This window comes from Dendrobium catenatum, unplaced genomic scaffold (genome assembly GCF_001605985.2).
Source record: "Dendrobium catenatum unplaced genomic scaffold, ASM160598v2 fragScaff_scaffold_817, whole genome shotgun sequence".
In the NCBI taxonomy this organism is placed as follows: domain Eukaryota; kingdom Viridiplantae; phylum Streptophyta; class Magnoliopsida; order Asparagales; family Orchidaceae; genus Dendrobium; species Dendrobium catenatum.
In genome coordinates this window covers 742,790-764,707 of record NW_021319279.1, presented here as the reverse complement: position 1 = coordinate 764,707, position 21,918 = coordinate 742,790, and the positions used below count along the sequence as shown (strand labels likewise).

Genomic DNA, 21,918 nt, shown 5'->3' with positions numbered 1-21,918 from the left:
TTGTTACAAAACTAACCAATAAAACTACAGGAAAAAAAAATGATAACCAGACAGGTTTGAACTTGCTCAAAATTCCCAAGTAAGAGGATGTCAAATTATCAATCAGCCAGGAAGGTACTTCGAGCTTGCCAAAAAGTTCAAATTTGTCTAAAATTGAAAAATAAAATAGATTTAGATTTCATTTGGGACAGCTTTCTTATTGTTTTCTAAAACAACTTTTTAATAAAAAAATTTTTATTTCAAAAAAAAAAAAATGTACTAAAAAGCTGCAATAGAAAGTAATAAGAAAGCTATTCCAAACAAAATCTTAGTTCAATGATAACCACATTTCCATGTATTTATTAGGAGGGAGAGAGAGAAGCCAAAAACTTTCTTCATTAATTCGCATAATCTGAATTCTACCTAAGGGTGAGTATTTATAGACTACAAAGACTACCGACTCGTTAAAACTGATAACAATAATAACCTATTAAGCCTATCCATTTAAGATCCACAACAACAAATTGACTCATCCAACTCCACCCCACACTTACTCCCAAACAGAGATCCTTTAAACAGTAGATGTGAGCAATTGAAGATCCATTTTATCAAATTTGTATTACCATTTAGTTCAAAAACAACAAAAAAAATAAAAATTTTATGTCAAAAGGAAAATAAACAGAAACACACATCCACACTAAGTATCATACACGATTAAACATGAGATGCATATGGCTGTCTAGTACCAACAAAAGCCCGCACATTTCAGCATCGATATTTATTGCATCTTCTTATCCTGTTTCCCATGAAAATTGAGTACAAAGATGAATCTTTTGGGGATTTAATCATTCCTTGATTTTGTCATTCTTTCCCAACTTGAAAAAAGTAGTCTAAGCAGCGAGTAGAGAATAGTTGTTATACACGCTTTGATAAGGTTCCAGCATGTGGAGGGCCAATACCAGGGATAAAGCAGTCTAAAGAAGAAGCTGATGATGTGCCTTGGATATTGCCCAACCTGTGTAAATACAAGAGAATTGTAAAAAATAACAACAAAAACAACAACAATAACAACATCAAGCCTTTATCCCACCATGCGGTTGGCTACATGAATCATTTTTTCTCCATTGAGAGAATGTTAAGAGTCAAATTCTCATTTAAATCTAATAAAGAAAGATTATTTCTAATATTTTCTAACCATAGCGCAAAAAACACCTGCGGATATATACTTCATAGATTGCCAACAGCTATCAATTTCATGTGAAAATAATGGAGAATCTACTAAGGCAGAGTAACTTTCTTTCATTACTTAAGTACTAATGCCAACAAGGTCTTTTAGGTTGTTTTATTATGCAACCTACCAAAATAGCAGTAGGTGATCGCCAGACAGACACCCAGCAATAAATTAATCTGTTGTCTTGGAAATCTGGAGAGAGTCATGCAAGCCCTGGTAAATTCCCAAAGATTATCCATTATATTATTCATATAAATTTGATAATATGATACAACCCTATTGATAGGATTGTGATAAATGTTAAATTGGAGGATGCCTACAACTCTAGAAATTAGGAGGAAAGAAGAAGAGATCAGAATATTTCATTCATTCATGCCCTAATAACCTTAAGAAGCGCCTCCTAACGACTCCCTTTGACTCAATAACTACCAATAAAACCTAAAACAAACTACCTATCACAGTTATTTACCTACTGGCCGATATTAGAGATTCATATCAGAATATTTCATCTTTGAAAACTTCATTGAATCGTCGCATGCATTACATTTTCCTTTCATTTCACCTCTTTAACTACATTCAATTGTCGAAGTGATTTGTTATTCTTGTGCAGCACGTGTAAAATGGTGTATCGCCCTCTGTTTCCCACTAAAAAATTTTGAAAAAACCTTTGAATGCTGGCTCATGTTCTGCACCATTATAAGGCATGATGTATCATTTCCAATATCCACTTAATATCAGTTAATAGGTTTCATATGTTTTCTAAATTCCAATTTAGCCTCTAAAATTTAATAAATTAACACTAATCCGCTGGTGAAGTTGAAAGAGCCAGCATCTGATATGCTTCGTATGAGCATCAGTACTATGCTTTTATAAAGCCTCACCTAATAGGCTAATAGTAAAAACCTAGAATTGTAGAACAACCATTATTTCAGCGAAGACAAGGATATGATTTAGTTTGAATTGAATATTAATTGAGGCTGTGATTTGAGGTCAAGGACTTAGCTCTCTGGTGTTAGAGTGGCCCGGAAGTGCGATACTTAAAACTTCAAAATCAGAAAGGCCTGTGAGAGCTTAGTTAAGGGAAGCCCAGCAATTATAGCTTTAGTTTGATTTAATTTGAAATCTAATATTAATTGAGGCCTTGATTTGAGAGCCAGAACTTAGAACTTGGCTCTCTGATATAGAATATCTCGTAAGGGTGAGACTTATGAGTTAGAACAATGAGCCAGAAACTTCTGTGAGAGTACAGGGTCAAGACTTGAATGGAATATTTTAGAATTGATTTGATTTAACTGCATTGAACTTGGGGTGGGTCCTTTCAACTTATGCCCGTCAAAGAGACCACACTCATGACTAGAGATTGATAGGCATGTCTAACTTGAGTCAAGTGATACATGGAAAATAAGGCTAGGCAACTTAGACCTTGGACTATTTCAGATAAAATATGAGATCATATTGAACCAAATTGTCCCACCAGTACTAAAATATTTTCGAAGGAGTTAATGAAATTTACTAGCACGGACACATAAGTGGAGAAGGAAATATTTATATTGAATGTAGACTGCATATGTCCTTATAAAGTTTATCGGCTACTTTAACCTTTTGAAGGCCAACAAATAGATCCCAATAGGTACAGAGTAAGTCTATAGTATGTCATACATATTAGCATTGATCAATTATGAGGTTTAAAAATTTCAGCATATGAGCTATGATATTTTTATAGCGCTTGGCCTATCTCAGCATCTGAACCTAACCAACATAAAGTTTTTATGTCGCTGACCATATGAGGGGGGGTTTTGATATCCCAAATCCTTATTGGGAGGAATTCAAGACACGGATCTCTATGGGGATATATTTGGTTCGCTTGATTGGATTAGTTTTGCAGAAATCAGACTACTACGAGAAGAATTTTTGCATCCCAAACCTCGGGATAATTTTGAACTTGTTTGCCCAAAATTTACTAGAACTAGATGTGCAGATCTTTATCACCCATACTTTCTAGAATGTCTAAATTTTGCTCAAGACCAAGTCTCTACGATAATTTAAATTTGATTACCAATTTTGTTGGGACTAGGTCGTCCTAATCAAAATAGCTATAGGGTGGCTAAATTTCTCTCAAGATTAGGCCTTTGTTATTAGAGTTCTCCAAGTTGCCTGCCTTTTCTCAAGACTAGATCATTTTCATCTAGAGTTCTCTACAATACCTGAATTTTGCTCAGCACTGAGTTTTTTTATCTACAGTTCTCTGAGGTAATTTTTGAATTTGATTGCCTAATTTTATTGGGAATAGGTAGCTTAGTCTTCTTTGGGATGCCTACAATTTGCTCAATATTAGGATTTTTGTCAAGTTGACTTCTTGTAGGTGCCTAAATTCAGCACAATACTTGATTTTTGTCATTCAGACTTCTCTTATCATAATTGATTAACTCCATGCCTAAAAGGTGAAACTTTACGGGATATTCAATCTACAATTTTTTTCTTTTTTTTGAACTTATGTATAAAATATTCAATCTACAATATGCATTGTAAATGTTTCAACTTACGCACTTTATTGCACTTCATTCCTTCTTACGTACATAGATTAATTATATCAATTATTGTTGATTAGGATTGGTACAAGATTTAGACAACTATAACTAAAACTAATTGCGTTCCTATTATCCATTCTCTAAACTTTATTTACTCATTTTACGCCCCTAAATATCATAAATAACCATCTATGAAAGCATGAACAAACAACAAGCTTAATTGACACTAGGATCATTCATACAAAGTAATTAAAGGGAAAAAAACATAATACACTATATCAAGGAAATGGTGAATATATCACATCTTTAAAAGCAGAAGAACTCCTTACAAGGATATGACGAAAGTAGGAGAAAGGTTACTCACAGGAAATAGAAGATCCAATGAACCCCAGGCTGCATGGCGAACAGCTCGTGTAGGATACATAGGCCCTCCAGGAGAAGTGAAACTATAGAGACAGGCCTTCAATCTCGTACTAGTAGTCATCCTCAATTCAAGACCTCAAGGACACATACGTAACTTATTAAATTATATGCAAGCAAGCTCCAGCTCAGTAGTAAGTAACGCTATTATAGTTACCTTGGAGGGCTCTCAAACTGGAGAGGTAATGTAGAAGTACTGGCTCCACCTTCAGCTTTTGAAGCTGGAAAGAACATGATAGGGAAAGAAAGATCATCCATGTAAAAAATGTGGCAAATACTGTACACTCGGTATAGCATTCATAATGACGATACCTGATCAGTAAGCTCAATCACAAAAACATCAACAGGACCCCCAATCAAAAAGGTATTTGTAAAGATAGGAAAATGCTTCAAGAATCTTTCAAGCATGTGATCTACATCATGAAAAGATATTAACAAAGCGTTCACAACATAAAATACAACAAACAAAAAATTAGCATATTGGAAAACAAATGAAACATACCAAAGTTGTAAAAAAATAAAAATTTGGAAAGAAGATGAAACAGATCTCGACGAGCCTACAAAAGTGATAAATGGAAGTAAGTTGTCATTTCCTTGTGCAGTTGACAGAAAAGGCAAATGGTACCTGCAACGATATTTTTTCCAGGCGAGTAGGTACTAGAGCAACATCTTCCAGAAGATACTGTTTTTGCCAAAGAAAAAAATGCTATCAGACAAGGAAATCTATATATAGAGGATAGGGGTTGTTGAAGATAGAAAACAGGACAAGCATCTCACACGAAACAGAGATAAAAAACGTCTTGAATTTGTTTGGATGTCAATCCTGCCAAAGATAAGCAAACAAAATGAACTGGATCAGATTAACATTGTAATAGAGGAAACAAAACTAAAACTAAAAGATACAAACCCAAATAATAAATTGAGTAGAATGTCCAACGAAAAGAAGAAATTAAAAAATAATAAACCGAATAGAACAATAGGCAAGAGGAACTATTCATACTTTTTAAAGTGTGACAAGAAACACAAGTTTAATTTTGATAGAAAGAAAAAAAGAGAACATGAAGTCAAAGAACACAAATATGCTTTTCATAACCCCCGAGGCATTTAAATAACCTTAAATGATGGAATGGCATAATAAATAACCATCTACGAAAGCATCAACAAAAAAACAAGCTGAATTGACACTAGGATCTTTCATAGAAAGTACTTAAAGGGAAAAAAACAGAATACACCATATCAAGGAAATGGTGAATATATCACATCTTTAAAGATAGAACTCCTTACAAGGATATGATGAAAGTAGTAGTTTTGCATTCATAATCATTAGACTAGACGTCCTACAACAAATTGATATCAGAGCTAATGGTTTTTATTATTAATTATTATTATTTATTTTAACATTAGATATAGTTTTGCATTCATAGTTTTGCACCCATTTGATTCCATAAGATTTAAATGTGCTAAATCAAAACTATAGGGTCGTGCTTTATCGTTTTGGTGATTACTATAAGTGAAACTAAATCTGTACGGGTTGACCTAAACACAAACTTAAGGCGCAATATTTGTACTTAGAGAGTATATGGATTAATTGCATGAACACTTTCAGAATTATAAGCAAGATGAGCATGGTGTGTGCGAAATTATGATAGTTTTACAAGTTTGATAACTAAAAATTATTTGCTTTGATAATATTTTATTACCATTAATTATTTTATAAAAGATTTTAGAATAGAGATTAACAATGAATTAAGCTATAAAGAAACAACAATATCATCTAAGATTTTATCTAGATACTTAATGTGGAGATACTAGAATTTGTTACGACTATCACACCAATAACTAAAATAACTAAAGAATAATCATTACCTTCTCCCCTTCAAGCATATCAACCTATACCAACGAGGGAAACATGCATAACTAAATCAAAGCTTATAAAAGAAACTAAAATTTATAAATATCATTTCAATAATGCATTAGTTATATAAGAAGATTTCCAACTACAATGAATCTATATCTCACTGTGTTGAATTTGAATCTATCTATATTTGAACATTATTATTTGCTTGAACCCAAACTTGAATAAGAGCTGCTATTTGAGTTAGGAATTGAATATAAACATGAGATCATACGTGAATTAGAATTTGAATATACCATTATGTCAAAATAATATCTGAAATTAAACCTCTAAAAAAAATTATGTCTAAAACTAAAAATGAAACTGAACCTATATTTGAAGAAGAGCTGGAATTTGAGCCTGAAATCAAATTTCTTTAAAGGATTAACCCCATATCTAAATTTCAACTAAACATTGGATTTGAAATTACAATTGAACTTAAGATCACAAATGAACTAAACTGCAAGTAGAACCTAAATCTAATATTGATTATGAATATGAGCTGCTATGTGAGTTGTATGTCGAGCCAAATAAATCATGCATATTGTAGTTGAAGAGTCAATTGCCAAACTGACAAAATGATTCCTAAAATGAAAGTAAGCATATAATTCCTTTTGAAGATGACAAATCAATTGAACAAGTTGAATTGACGACAACGACAACAACAACAACAACATCAAGCCTTTATTCAATATGTGGGGTCGGCTACATGAATCATTTTTCTCTATTTTGTCCCGTTAAGAGTCAAATTCTCATTTAAATCTAAGAAAGAAAAGTCATTTCTAATATTTTCCAACCAAGTATTTTTAGGTCTACATATATCTTTCTTAACATAAGTCAAATCTAATACATCTACTCTCCTAACCATGTCATCAGAAGGACACTGTTTTATGTAACCAAACTATCTAAGGCAACTCTCTCTAATCTTATCGGCCACTGGAGCTACACCAACCTTTTCGCGTATATGCTCATTTCGTATCCTGCCTATAAGACTAAAGCCACTCAACCATTTGAGCACCCTCATCTCTGCAACACTTAACTTAATATTACACTTTTCTTTTAGTGGCCAACAAACTGCACCATAAAGCACTGCAGGTCTCACATCCATCTTATAGAATTTTTCTTAAGTATGAGGGGTATTTTTATATCATACAAAAAGTCTGATGCATTCCTCCACTTCAACCATCCAACTTAAATTCTACAAATAATAACCCTATATACTTTACCATTATTCTGAATAATAGACCAAGATATCTAAAACGTGCACACTTATTAATGACTTGATCACCCAAAATTACAATCCAACACAAGATCAATTACTACCTTTATTGCACCGATACACTTATTGATTAAGGTGTGTTGTATCCGATACGTCGATACAGTGATACGACACTGATACATGTCGAATACGTCTTTGTCGTATCCAATTAAAATACTATTTAATTTCAAAAGGATACGTATATCCAATACGTGTGTCCGTTGAAAAATAAAAAAAAATCTGAAAAAAGGCGCATCTGTGGGCTCCGAAAATTCGGCCCCAGCCTCCCCGCCGCGCGATTGATTTGCTTTTATCTTTCGGCGAGGGAGTTTTAACTAAATAAGTTCCGAGGTAAATTTTGGAAGGCAGATGGGTTTGTAGATAAGACACTACCCAAAGATTTCGCCCTCATTTTGTGATGACTTTATGATCTGAGTTCTGGTTTCCTATAGGCGCAATCCCCTATAGTTAATTATCCCTCTCGATCACGAGAGAGAACTTTCGATTAAGGCTAGTCGTCAATCAGATACATAGAGATACGTGTTATCTGGCATATAGTAGCAACATGAATATGGAATTTGAGAACTGGATTTGGATTTGGAATTTGAAAGTTTGATATTTAAAATGAAAATTACACCATCTTACATTTAAAGCGGATGGTGGGGAATGGATGGATGGACCCCGATCAAGATCCCATGGGTTCCGTCGGTCCCGGCGCATCGTGGTCCCCTGGTCTAACTTAAGTCAGAGGAGGTAGTCGACCCAAGCTGATAGAAGAGATCCTTGTCGGCAGCCATGGGTTGCTTCGTCCAAGGGTACCTTGTATAACTCAGGGTGAATGTTTGTCTAAGGGGACAAATTGAATCCACCTTAGCTAACAGAAGGCTTTGTGCCCTATCGATCATATCCTATTGATTCATATCTCAAGGATTTGATGTCACTAAGAAGCGTATTGGCTCTGGCCATAACCGGTATTTCGTCGTGCGCAATTGGCGACAAAACACTCGTTCAGAGGACCCCGGGGTCATAACCGTTTATCCTGCGGTGCCATTTACCGCAAACCGACCTGTTTAGAGGACACGTACCACGTCCTTACTGGCAAAAAATTGTTTGAGAATGGATCCTAGTGATATTTTCGACTAGGCATTTGGCTCTTTGTGAGCTGAAGTTATGTTTGAATTTGTCCACCACGGCAAACTATTGCGGATGATTGATGGATTTTGCTTTAAGAGATTGATGGATCGAATTTTGATTTTAAATATCTGGAATTGGAATTTGTTGGGTTTTGGACTATTTGGGTGGAGATTTGGATTAAATGGACTTTTGAGAGACATTTGAAAAATGTCTGAAATTAACCCCTCTGGTTGAGATTTACATTCAACACGGCCATTATCAGGGTGTTTGGGGTCATTTCTCTTTTGTTGATTGAACCTTGTCAACACGGCCAAGCTGTTGGTCGAGGATCAGGCTTCTCGTAGGCTTCATGCCTTTGTTTATGAATTTTCTTTGATAAAGGCCTTGAAAGCCTGATATGAATGTATAAAATAAATATTCCGGTCAAATTCATGACCGCATATTTATCTGATGATTAGAACCCTGTCTACTCCTATTTATATGCCTAGGAGGATCGGGTTTCGTAGGCTTTATACCTTTATTAGTGAATTCATACTATTATAGACCTTGAAGACCTAATATGAATGTATTAAAATAAATACATCGGTTGCCACAACCGTATATTTGTTTGAAGGTTCGAACCTTGTCGACTCTTATAGATCGGCATAGAAGGATCGGGTTCGAACTTGAATTCACTTGTCAACCCGCGCAGCATCCCTAGACGTCACGTGTGTACTAATAACACGCTCGCCGGGGCCCATGCGGGTGTTTGGGAATTTCATTGATTTGACATACCCCTTTGTGTACCTGTGTATACAAGCTACGGTGCACATGCAGAGGTACTTTGAAATAATTGTAATTGTGCATATAACTATCATTTGGATGCACACAACTTTTCATTTGAGAACTTATACATACCTTCTGTCCGCTAGTACGAGTATTGCGGATCCGGTGGCGGTATGGTCTTGATGTTAGGAGGCATCTCCTCATCTTGATGTTGACTCCCCCTTTTCTCATTCACCGGGGAGGGTTTCTTCTAGACTTTGAAGTCAGTGACTGCTGCCTTGAAAAGAGCTCTTTTCATGATCTTTAGTATAGTGGACTTGTTATTTCTGATATTTGTGAACGCTAGAGCTATTCTCTTCCCAAGGATAGAACCAAAAGGAAACTTTGAAACACTAGGGAGTTTAGTTCTAATTTGTTTGAACATCTATTTCCTTCTTCCAGGAGGTGTCTTTTTCGTACATAGAGTCGCCCTTGTACCCAAGGCACTTGAAGATCTTGATCACCGTTGTCATAGGTGATATCTGCACTTGTGCCCACAGTGGTTCGTTGTACTTACAATACACTGTTGTTATCCACAAGTATTCACTTGGAGGGGACCGTTGTATTCACTACGATCTCTTAAAAGTGTTTGTAGAAGACCCATTGTTCTTACATCACACCCATCTTTTACAGATCTCAGGTGGTTGACGATTGCATTTGCTGCAGGGACAGATCCTCCATCATTGGTCTCCCGTATTGCCAACTCAATCAACAGGCATTTGTAAGGATTGTCGTAGGAGTCTATTATATCGTGCTCGTACATATTTGTGAAATGTTGCAAATATTTCACATTTTGCCCACAAACATGTGTCGAACATACAACGGGCCTCCTACAAGGGCTCGTAGGTATTTGCACTTAATGTGCCAATCAATCACCTTATGCTTGCACGAGCTCTATGTATTTGTTCTCGGTCGAATGATTGCTGGCGCTAGCGGGCATTTACATTCGTTGTATGCTACACTGAATACATCTGTAAGAGGTGTTGTAATTTGATTGGTGTCGAATGTGAGGGGCCAACGATGTTCAAATCGGGCTCAAATCTGAACCCTTCTAAGTCCAGTTCAAATCAAGTTCATGAGCTTCAATGTGCAAGCTCATTTCTATGTCCCTTGTAGTCCAACTCAAGTACTCGCTTGAGTTCGAATTGCTCAAGTCATTAATGTTCAATTTGAGTCCAGGATGCAAGTTCAGGTATAAGTCCTCTGCAGTCCAAGTCTTGTTCAATTTTAGTGTCTTCCACACTTAGTATATTTGAACTTGAGCCCAAGGGTATCTTCAAATGAGTGTTCAAAGTTTTCTAGAGTCTTTGCAGGTACAATTTCATATAATATAATATAATAAAAAATAAAAATAAAAATAATCCCTCTGTTCGACGGATTCAAAGGATTTGGCCGAAGATGCGCGTGAGAGGGGACAGAGTTACCTTCACATCGGCGAGCTCCCGTCGTACTTCTAATTGAAATGTATAACTTCCGATCCGACCGGAATGGAAAGTTGTCAAGGAGCAAAGTCGGACGGCCGCGTCTAAGCCTCACAGTGAGCGACTCCCGTCGCTGGTTCTGATCGAAAGGTCGGAGCCTTCGATTCGACAGGGAAGGGACGTCGGAGGAGCAAAGTCGATCGACCACGGAAGAGCCGGAGAAGCGTGCGAACGGGAGGAAGTTGCTTCACAGTCGACGAGCTCCAGTCGTCTCTTCCGATCAAAGTATCGTAACTTTCGATCGATTGGGAGGGAAAGTCGGCGCTGGAGCGTAGACGAAATGACACGAAGGAGCCGAAGCAGCGATGCGTGTGAGGGACAGAGGGAACCAACAACCGGCCTTCGTTTCCTCTCCCTTTTAACGATGCGAATGTATCGTGCAGGCGACGTGGGAGAAGTGTCGCGGTCGTGTCCGCGACATGCGAGTGAACGGCTCGACGTGGGATGGCAGAGTAGGTAAGATATTTGATTTTTTTGATTTTTTTTTTGTTTTGGGATAAAGACGGGTCAACAGCATCGTATATACTTCAGCGCTACGAGCGAGGTTCTCTCATTTTCGAGATGGAATTGAGTCTCTTAATGGTATGGGAATATTAGAAATTGCAAATCTTTTACTTCATGAGCCTTAATTAAAAGCTATGATATTTATTGAAGATGATATAGAAATTCAAAGACAAACCACTGAAGAAGCTAATCATATCATTCCTATTGAATATTTGAAACTACATGTGCTAGAAAATTTATGTTTATGCTTTTGTTGTTGTAGTAGACATTTAAGGCTTACTTTTATTTTGATATTATAAGCTACAAATGATGTTGCTTTCATTTTTATTTTGTAATTTCAAATATTATGCTTTGATTGTTTTCTTAATTTTTATGTATAATTTATAAATTATAATGACGTGTCCGCACTGTACTCGTATCCTGTATTTTTAAGAATTGGCGTGTCCCGTGTCCGTATCGTGTCGTATCCATGTCGTCGTATCCGTATCGGTGCAACATAGATTACTACTAAAATTACAATCCATGTATTTGGTTTTAGATCTACTCAAATGAAAACCTTTAGACTCTAAGGTTAACCTCCATAATTCAAGCTTACCTTCAACTCCCTCTCTAGTCTTATCAACAAAAAGAATATCATTAGCAGAAAACATACAATAAGGTAAATCCTCGTGTAAATGTGTAGTAAGAACATCCATGAATAAAGCAAAAAGATATGGGCTTAAAGCTACTCCTTGATGTAATCTAATTGAAATAAGAAAAAACTTGGACAAACCACCTTGTGTTTGAATACAAGTAACAACTATTGCATATATGTCCTTAATGACTTGAATATAAGTATTATTAACCCCTTTTTTTCTAGAATTCCCCATCGAACTTCTCTTGGAAATTAATTATATGCTCTCTAAATAAATAAATATCATAAATAGATACTCATTCTCTCTATACTTCTCCATCAAACCTCTCAACAACTGAATTGCTTCCATAGTAGATCTACCCGTCATGAGTCCAAATTGATTTTGAGAAACATTAGTATCCCATCGTAGCATATGCTCCATCTGTAACTCTCTTCAACGGCTTTAAGTATGACACATTAACTTAATTCCTCTATAATTCGCACAATCTTGTGAATCACCTTTATTCTTAAAAATAGGAATCAACTTACTCATTTTTTACTCATCTGACATATTTTTAGCCTTTAAAATAATATAAAAAAGTATAATAAGCCAATAAATTCTTTCATCTCCTGAGGATTTCCACACCTCTATTGAAATATCATCAGGTCCAACAATTTTTCCACACTTAATTTTCTGTAAAGCCGCTCTACCTTTAATTTTACTTAAATTCAGATAAAAACAAAAATCTCTATTTTTATTTGGGGTGCTAAGGTCACCAAAGTCAATCGTATTCTCAAAATCTTTATTGAAAAGCTTAGCAAAATATATTATCAACCTTTGTTGAATATCCTCTTCTAATAAAAGAACTTTTTTTACTTTTATCCTTAAAGCACTTCGCTTGAACTAAATCCTTACTACTCATATATCTTTATTTGACTAACTTTATATATATATACCTTTTTCCCTCTTTAATATTTAATCTATTAATAAATCATTAAAGCTATGATTTTTGCATCTCATATTGCTTTATAAACCTCTTACATGCATCTTTATATCTTTCTCAATTTTATAATTTTTGCATCTAATCAATTTTCATAACAAAGTTTTATATTTTTTTATCTTTTCTTGCACATTTTGATTCCACCACCGACTATTTTTATTATTAAAAACTTTTTTCTTATAATACTTCAAGCACATCTTTTATAACATTCTTAATATCACTAGTCACTTTTTCCCACATAACATTAGCTTCATCATGCATAGATAAAATCTTAAGATTTAAAATCTGACTCTCAAAAATATTTTTGTGAGTGCTCTTTAAATGCCCCCATCTAATCCTAGAAAAATATTTTACTTTATTTTGACTATAAATGAAAAATTCTAACAAGGTCATTTCTAGCAATCAAACTAAGATTGATTTTTATTGATTTATTTTATTCTTGAGTCCTAGACTTAAAATTCATAAATAAAAAATTAATGAGGTTAAAATGCATTAATATTTCAACAAAATTTCTTAACTAGGGGCCTTAAGAAAAACTTAAACTTTAAAATTACATCCATCTGGATGAATGTAAAAAAAAAAAACTATTGTCACTAATATTAAAGTCATTTGAGTCATTATTCTTTAAAATGGTTATTCATCACTATAGGGACATCAAATTTGTGTAGTTTGTCTGTTTTCAATTTTGTTATTATCTCATCATCTAAGATGAGGAAAAATATTATTATTATTGTCCATAAGGACACATACCTAGTATTTATTACTTGTTTCATATTGAACGATTCATGTAATATGTCTGATTTGTGTGAATATATTCATAGAAAATTAAAGGCTAACTATGAAAATTATATGTCTACTGTTATTTGAATAGGAAACGTGGAATATAAATCAAGGGCTAAGTTAATTCTACATGAAATTTTAAAAAATTAACAGCAAGAAATATAATGAATTATTCTTTTTTCAAATTACTTGTAAATTCACATCAAGTATCTTATCAGACAAATCTAACCACCTTATTTCTGAAGCTATTATAAATGATGAAATCGAGTCTACTATTGATGTGGATATTATAAGATGTTATGCCTTGGAAAGACAAAGTTGTTTGTTATGATTCCTTGATTAACTTGCAGGAAGCATAGTAATTTAACCCAAATTTACATTTTAAAAAAAAAAACAAAAAGTTTCACTGTTAGAACTAAATTTTTTCAAGCCAAAAAGAATGATAAAAATTTAAGCCTTTCAATGTTGAAAAAGCAAAATCATAGTAGATCCCCAGAACAATTATTCAAAATCCAATGACTAAACATATCAATAAAAGTAAACTCAACGTGCCTAGACATCCAATATCCAAAAGGTCTCCAGTACACAAAGAGGCTCATAACTACAAAACTAACCAAGCCTCAAATACATAATGTAAAGCTTTCAACTAAAACACATCTCCCATCATTGCTGCCGTGATTGCTTGCATTTAATATAATGAATAGTTAAAAGCATACTCTATAACATAGATATATTATTACCAACTTGATATTTAGGAGGACATGATGATATGAGATTACAACAATGGCAAAGGCCTCAATATTATAACATGGGTCCCTAACATCAACCAAGCCAGTAAGATGACAACCCTCTTGACTTAGTCCTCTTAATATACTTAGATCAACAAGAAACCTAGAAAAATAACAATGATGTCATTATGCAATTACAATATGAGCAATGTAGAGATTGTCAGTGCTCAACCTATCAGCTTTAATCTTCATCAAACATCTAACACAAGGATCCACTATTTATGAGGGAGATTAATCTAACCCCAAGCAATATCATAAAATAGCATACATCTCATGTGGCATGACAAGCACATATACATGAAATCAGCAAGGTGGTTAGGTCCAATGTTCTGCCGGATAGCAATGCTGACAAGGATAATGGATTTGATATGTATCAAATCTCTTGGGGTGAAAAAAAAATTCAGGCATAGAGTGAAGACTGCGGTGTTCATCAAGGAGGCTAGACCACATGTTGTTGCACAACACGAATAATCCAAGATCCATTCTCGTTGATAATAATAAACTAGAAAGTATTGTTTTCCAAGACCAGGCATATAAAAAATCTGCTAAAAAAGCTAATATAACAAAATCTAAAATAAACTTGCATACCAGAAGACATTAGTTGCACCTTGAACAAGGGCAGAACCATATCGCAAGAGAGCTTCAGGATTTTCAATAGGAACTTCAAATAACTGTAAATTGAGAGCAAAGCTTGTGGGTAAGGACTCATTGAAGAAGGGAAACAAAACAATACAAGTAATCGACTGTTTTCACTACTTCAGAGAGGCAGCTTTGTTTTCCTACAATTGTTGACTTTTAATATTGCAAATATATATAAATCAAACACAAAGCAATTACAGAATTACATAATCTCAAAAATGAAGAGAAAACAAACACATATATTTGTGTCATAAAAGATTTTTAACGTTCCACTAACAAGAAATTATCTGGAATTGCTTGAAAACAACATATTTCAAAGATGAATTATTATGTATAGAGTGTATTTATCCATGAACTAAAAGCTTTCAAAGCTTAAGTAGACATATTATAAATATTAAAATAACTAATATGCTCTCCCCTCATCAATCAAATCAAGCACTAAAATACCACTTTAATGTTACCGACATAAGGCAGACCAGGCTTTCATGCAGAAATGCTCCACAATTTCATTCTTGCATTCTTCCTGGTCAAGATGCAATGGAGTCAGCATTAGCTGAGGTAGGGTCTTCCAACATATGTTTCCCAGATGAATCACAATAAGAGAAATATTGAAGCAACGCAACAGTAAATAAACCATAATTTCCAACAAAGGTTAAAACATCACTTTCAGAAAACCCATGGTATTTTCCATTTATTTGTCACATTTTGGTATGTAACCTGATAATTATAACTTAAAACAATTCCAGATAATTATAATATCCCAAGAAATAAAAGCTTGTCATTATTTTGGAGACATTGTGGGCATTTGAATTGCTTTGATAGTCAAATCTTTCAAAAGATAAATGAAAATTTTGTGCTTTTATGGAAATAAGTAATCATCCCAATTTATAAATCAACATTAGAACCTTTTAAACAAAATAAGGCAAATCTAATTAAAGAAAACAAAAAGAACTAAGAATTGAACAGCTTTGTCTGTCATAATTGAAAAGAGAAAAAAAAAAAGAAGATAAATTCATCTGTGATGAACAATAAGATCACATCATCACCGTTGGCAAAGCCTTGTCCCAACAACATCGGTTCAATCACAAAAAATAAATGCAAAGCAATTAGATGATTTTATAACAAGAATTTGACCGTAGAGACATACCCATTTATGGAAAAGGAGGGCAAATATATGTGAAGCAAAAGATTGGCTCCATAGTAGAACGATCAAATTAAGAATGCTCTGCCCATTTTCAGGCTTAATGAGAAAATGGTTTGCCAGAACATCATAAAAGCATAAATTGCTTTCAGTAATTTCATCTGCATCAGCATCTTCACCCTTGCTAAGAATTATTTCTGTTTCCAATTAAATAAAAATAATAAGGCATTCACAGCCATCAATTATCAAATATCTCAAGCAAATCACTCTATCAATATTCACGTGATAAATTAGAAGGGTTGATTTGGTAGAAACATATATTTCTTGACAGATTTTAAATACATAAAGTATACAAAAACTATAGCATGTTGCACATACAAATCTCTGCTAACACATAAATGTGGAAGTGAAATCATGATTCACCTATTTGCATGGCACATAATGAATGTTTGAATAAGAAAGCACATCGATGTTTAGTTCAATAACATGCAAGAAACAATGGATAGAGAAAAAAATAGTAGAATAAGAAATATTTTTGGTGGTTTACTAGTGTTGGTATGCTAATATAGTTGATATGAACGCACCAACTCTCTCATTACTCTTCTCTTTGTTGCGTGAAGATGTGTTGGTAGGCTGGTATGTTTAGGAACAACCCAAAGTACTACTTAGACAGGCGAATAAAAACATCAAACTAGCATAGATTTTCACTAAAATTTCTGTGTCATACGGCAGGACACTTCTTTGTATCAAATCCATGTCACTAGCAGAACAGCCTAAATGAACTAATTGAAATAAACACATCTATCCATACAACTTTGCAACGTCATATCAAAAAACCTTCATTTTTTATTTTAATTTCTAAAAGGAAAAGCCGTACCTCTTGCTCGATCATCAATCTCTAGCGCTATATCAGCAAACAGTTGCTGCAACAGTTCAAGCCTGTGGGACGGAATGTTCAGTGCCTGGAAAGGCAGTAGCGACAAATACATCAAACCACGATCTCTTCCACCAACAAAATAAAAACTAGAGACAGCCAATTCCAAACCCAACATATCCATTTTGGTTTTCCAGTCAATTCTCATGACCTTCATTCGTAACAGCCAAATCGAGCCCCAAAAACGAACTCGGTTACAAATAGTTCGATCAGAAATAAAAAAGCTCCCCTTTTGGAGGGTTCTCTTGAACTCCTGATGCGGCGCAATGAAATAGTTGATCATAAAAACAAATCTCACCTTTTGGAGCTTCCTCTCGATCTCCTGAGATAGCGCGGTGAGATACGCTGAACTTCTGGGCACCGTTGCCTTCTGCATTCCCCAGTAGGAAATTGCATCTAGCCGAAGGCTCTAACCCTAATTTTTCACCCACAACAGTTATCCGAACTGAAAAAACTGGAGACCCATAAAGCTCTGTGATAAAAGCAAGGCGAGGTTTTTTTATTAGTACCCTAGGAATAAAATAGTGGATAAAAGTTAAAAAGTGAGATGACGTGCCTTAGTTCGAAAAGCTTTGCAACGTCGATGATGACGGTGAATATTGGCTTGGATAACCATGGGACCTTCGGAGCAGATGAGATTTCACTCTGCATCAGCATCAGTGCTGGCTTGAAATTTACGACCGAGTACCGACGGAGGAGAATGGGATGTGTGTGAAGTGTTTGCGCGATACGTGTCGACCTCGCATGGTTCTTGTCGACAGACGGCTTTAGATGCGGCGTTTCGGGTCGATCCGAATTTAGTTGGTAGGTTATTGTTTTCTTGATTCAAATTTTTATATGAGAAAAATATATTTTCATTGCTAAATTTGTTAATATGATCACGGCACCTATTATATATAATTCATAATAATTTAATATTTTTATTTTGTTAGGACTTTATAGCTACTTTTAATTATAATTGCATGGACGTGTTCTTCATCGAATAAAAAAGTGGACACAAAGTCTTGAACCTTATTTTGTCCACTGGATGATGTCGAGCCATTCTTTGTGCTACTCAGAGCCTATGGGGGAGAATGTGATAAAGTTTGAAGATGAGAAAAAAGAGAGAAGATGAGAAATGATGATTATCTAGACAAAATCTTTTTTATCCAAACTAGAGATACAAGAGTAATGAAAACCAAAGCTCTGAGCTACAGAGCTTAAGCAAGGAAAATGACACGACATCTCTCTTCTCTTGTAGGCTTGATCATGAACTTTCTTGTGTGTTGTCTTATATCCCTTTTTGTATGTTCTCTTGCCCTTTTTATGTTCCTCTTGCTCTTCTTTTATAAGGCTTAGAAAGGTATGTGAAATATGCCATGAGTATGATGGTTGTCTCAAAAGTCTTTATTATAGTTTAGCCGTCGATGTCGAGTGGGATGACAATTGATAAGAGCAAGTTAAGTGAGCTTATGGAAACCCATCGATATTGGTTGGAAGCTAGTCTAAGATCCCCTATTAAGATGTAAAGAGTTGAGTATCGTTGGAGTGTGGTAAGGAGAATGGACTATCATGAAATGAAAAGTTGATTTGAGGTCGCTCTAATGAGAAGAGGAGAGTAGTGTCTTGATGGGGATCTTAGACCAGCTTACAAAGAGTATAATATAACTATTTGGAGCAAGGTTTAAAATTGCGTAAATAAGCCTCAAAGCATTTTTCGTCCGTGAGGTGAGGCGTAAGCCTCGAGGCAGTGTGAGGCATAAGCCTCACGGATGAAGAATTGCTTAAATGAGAATTTAAGTATTTTAGCAGGTAAATAACAGTAAGAGTTTAACATACAATAAAAACATCTAAATGAGAAGTGAAATTAGTGGAAATAATAAAATAGAAATAATATATGCATCTCATAGCATAATTCAAAGTATAAAATCATAAACATAAGTCTATCAAAATTCCCAAAGTACAAATAAGAAAGAACATCTAAAATCCAATAATGTCACATTACTAAATGGGTCTTCAAGGGAATCTTTTTCTCTAATTGTATCTATGAATGTCAAATCTTCATCATCTTAAATGTTACCCACTTTTCTCTTCCCTATTCAATAAGAATGATTAGTGTACCGTTAATTAAATATATTTAAAATGTAACATCACATAAGAAATTGTGAGATATCTTTATTTGCTTATTGTGCTGCAAAATTAGTGGATGTGTGTGGTGTGGTACTAGTGGATGTGCCCACTTGATATGCTTCGCCCCTCAAGACATCCACACTTAGATCCTCTAGTTACATGTCTGATAATGACAAATCTGTCGCATCATGTATGAACCACTCATTATCATGTGTCATATCATCACACACCAAAGGGTCCTTATTATCCTTCAAACCCTTATTCCTCAACCTCCTATTTCTCAACCTCTTATTATGCATAATATATATAAGGGAGTTCATTCTGAGTATTGAAAGTTGATTTCTTCTCTTTATCTGCACTTGACTATATGTGCTCCAATTTTGATCACACCTAGAGGAAGAACAAGTGAGGCCCAAAACTCTAACTATAAAAATCTATAACTAAGGGGTGGAATCACCAAATTGTATCCATTATTCAATTATTTTCAAGAAGAAAAATGATAATCATAATATATTAAAGTGTTATGCATGTACGAATACTTTACAAAAATGAATTTACCTTGAGAGTGTTTGGCAATAGTAGATTTTGTTGCTTGCAAACCAAAAAATTTCTCCCTGTTCTAAAATAGAACAACTTCTAAATCTACAAGCTCCTTAACAGTCTAGTCCAGTATTAGCCGCTTCATGCAATGATACAAGCTCAGCTTCACCTCTGGATTTGAGGATTTTCCCTCTAAATATTAAAATCATGGATTGAAATAATACACCGCTGCATATAGATGATGGTGTAATTGGACCTCCCACTAAGCATCGATGATATCCCAAATCTTTCTATAACTAGCCTCCTCTCCTCTCAAGTTGTTTGTAATCAACTCCTTTACCTCATTCATTGCATTATGTAAAAAACCCATGGCTATTATTTAGAAATAACATTCGTATTTCCTTCCCCTCAAGTTTCTTGCTCCACACATAATTAAGTCATTGTGCCGATGAAAACATGACTTGAAGAGGATGACTAACATCCAGCATGCTCTACAGTGTCAAATAAGATGTGACAAACTTGTTGAATCAACTTGCATTAGAGATTGAAAATGCTTTGCAGTATATAAATGTAATAACAAACCTAGTGGTAGTAGGGCAAATTATTTCCTTCTTCGAGAACTTTCTCATTAAAGCTAAGACCCATGAGTGATTGTAGATTAATTTTGTGATCTTCTTCGCCCTAGAAAGGGCACTCTTATGTTGAGATAGATCACCAAGTTCCTCCAATATGAGATCAATACAGTGCACCGTATAAGGGGTCCAATAGAGGTGTTTTCTCTTCTCCATCAACATCTGATCAGCTGCTTTATATGCACTGGCATTGTCAGTCACCACCTGAACAACCAATTGCTCCTCGATCTCCTCAACAACCCCATATAATAAATTGAAAATGAAATTAGCATTTTTAACCTCATCAGAAGCTTCAATTGATCGTAAAAATATTATGCCAAAGGGATTATTTATAAGAATATTAATTATGCTCCTTCTCTTTATGCTAGATCGTCCATCTGACATAATGGTAACACCAGTCTCACTCCATGTTTGTTTAATCTCATCAATACTCTACTATGTGTTCTGTAGCTCCTCCTTAAAAAATTTATGTTCATAACTCATACATGGAAGGTGCCTTCTACGCTCTCCCATACAACCCTATAGATAGCAACATATTAAAGTAGGCTAATAATGTCACAACATTAAATGGAATGACATTCTCAAAAAGGAATCTGTCAATATCCATGCAAACCTGACGTCGACCCTCTCTGGTACCAGCTACAGGCATCATCTGTTCTTGTCCTCTATCCTCTCCTGGATTAATCATATATTGGTCCATAGGACCCCAGGAACATGTATAGTGTAGGAAGAGCACTTTTCACTCTCACTCCCATAGTAAGCACCTTGTTCGACCCCTTCATCAAATTGCTTCTGTTATAAATATTTTTTAATGGTACTCTTCTTCATGTAAGCAGTAATTTCATCCTTCACCTTAACTGACACATTTGCACACGGTGCTATATTTTTATGAGAGTCGGATAAGTGTTTTTTTGATATGAATAACTTCTCCCTTCACCACTTTATCATAAAAATTATATTTCAAATACATGTAAGTCTTCTCACCACCACCGACGTCAACTTGTACACTATATTTCAAAGAATGGTCCATCTGCAATGACGTATTAGACTTTTTATTGCCCTTAACATTATTTCATAAAGCAGAAATACAAAATAAAACAAGAAATCTAAAAAAATTTCAAAACCATAGACTTTCTATAAGTTGAAAAATCATACATTTAATTAAAAACAAAACCCTAAGACTGGTTGAAGAAGTGTCGTAGAGGGCCGCCGGATACAAGAGGCTCAACAGTGTGAGGCGGCACCGGCAGGAGAGGCGGCGGAAAGGCTGGGATAATGCAGGAGAGCCGGTGTCTGTGAACTTCTTGTCGGAGGTCTTCATTCAATTCGGGTAAGTTGGTAGAAGGAAGAAGAAAGGGGGTTTTTTTATTATAAACTTAAGTCAGTGGGACGATCTCTTATTGTGTACGCCTCATTCCAAACTACGCAATAACTCCATTGAGGTGTGCCTCAATCACCGTGAGACATAAGCCTCATCAAGCCCCAAAATTGCTTAAGCAATGAAGCTA

The 21,918-nt window shown here is 34.9% G+C and overlaps 1 protein-coding gene across 1 annotated transcript; it reads right to left on the bottom strand.

The window, feature by feature from the left end:
- Window positions 1–564: 564 nt before the first annotated feature.
- Window positions 565–17,822, bottom strand: LOC110101393. The gene is made up of 12 exons (XM_020829272.2): window positions 17,686–17,822; window positions 17,428–17,601; window positions 17,073–17,157; window positions 16,202–16,392; window positions 15,004–15,086; window positions 4,936–4,981; window positions 4,784–4,840; window positions 4,661–4,715; window positions 4,471–4,571; window positions 4,316–4,379; window positions 4,103–4,236; window positions 565–994 (listed from the first exon to the last, which is right to left on the bottom strand). Exons 2-12 carry the CDS (start codon window positions 17,503–17,505, stop codon window positions 821–823), a joined length of 1,068 nt encoding a protein of 355 aa, XP_020684931.1. The 5' UTR covers window positions 17,506–17,601; window positions 17,686–17,822; the 3' UTR covers window positions 565–820.
- Window positions 17,823–21,918: the final 4,096 nt, after the last annotated feature.

What these genes read in the sequence shown, in the direction of transcription:
- LOC110101393 (XM_020829272.2), bottom strand. Translation starts at nt 17,505, where the DNA reads ATGCAGAAGGCAACGGTGCCCAGAAGTTCAGCGTATCTCACCGCGCTA. An exon ending in TCGAGAGGAAGCTCCAAAAG is followed by an intron (nt 17,158 to 17,427) that starts GTGAGATTTGTT and finishes CTGCCTTTCCAG; the next exon opens with GCACTGAACATTCCGTCCCA. An exon ending in CAGTTTGAGAGCCCTCCAAG is followed by an intron (nt 4,237 to 4,315) that starts GTAACTATAATA and finishes TGTGTCCTTGAG; the next exon opens with GTCTTGAATTGAGGATGACT.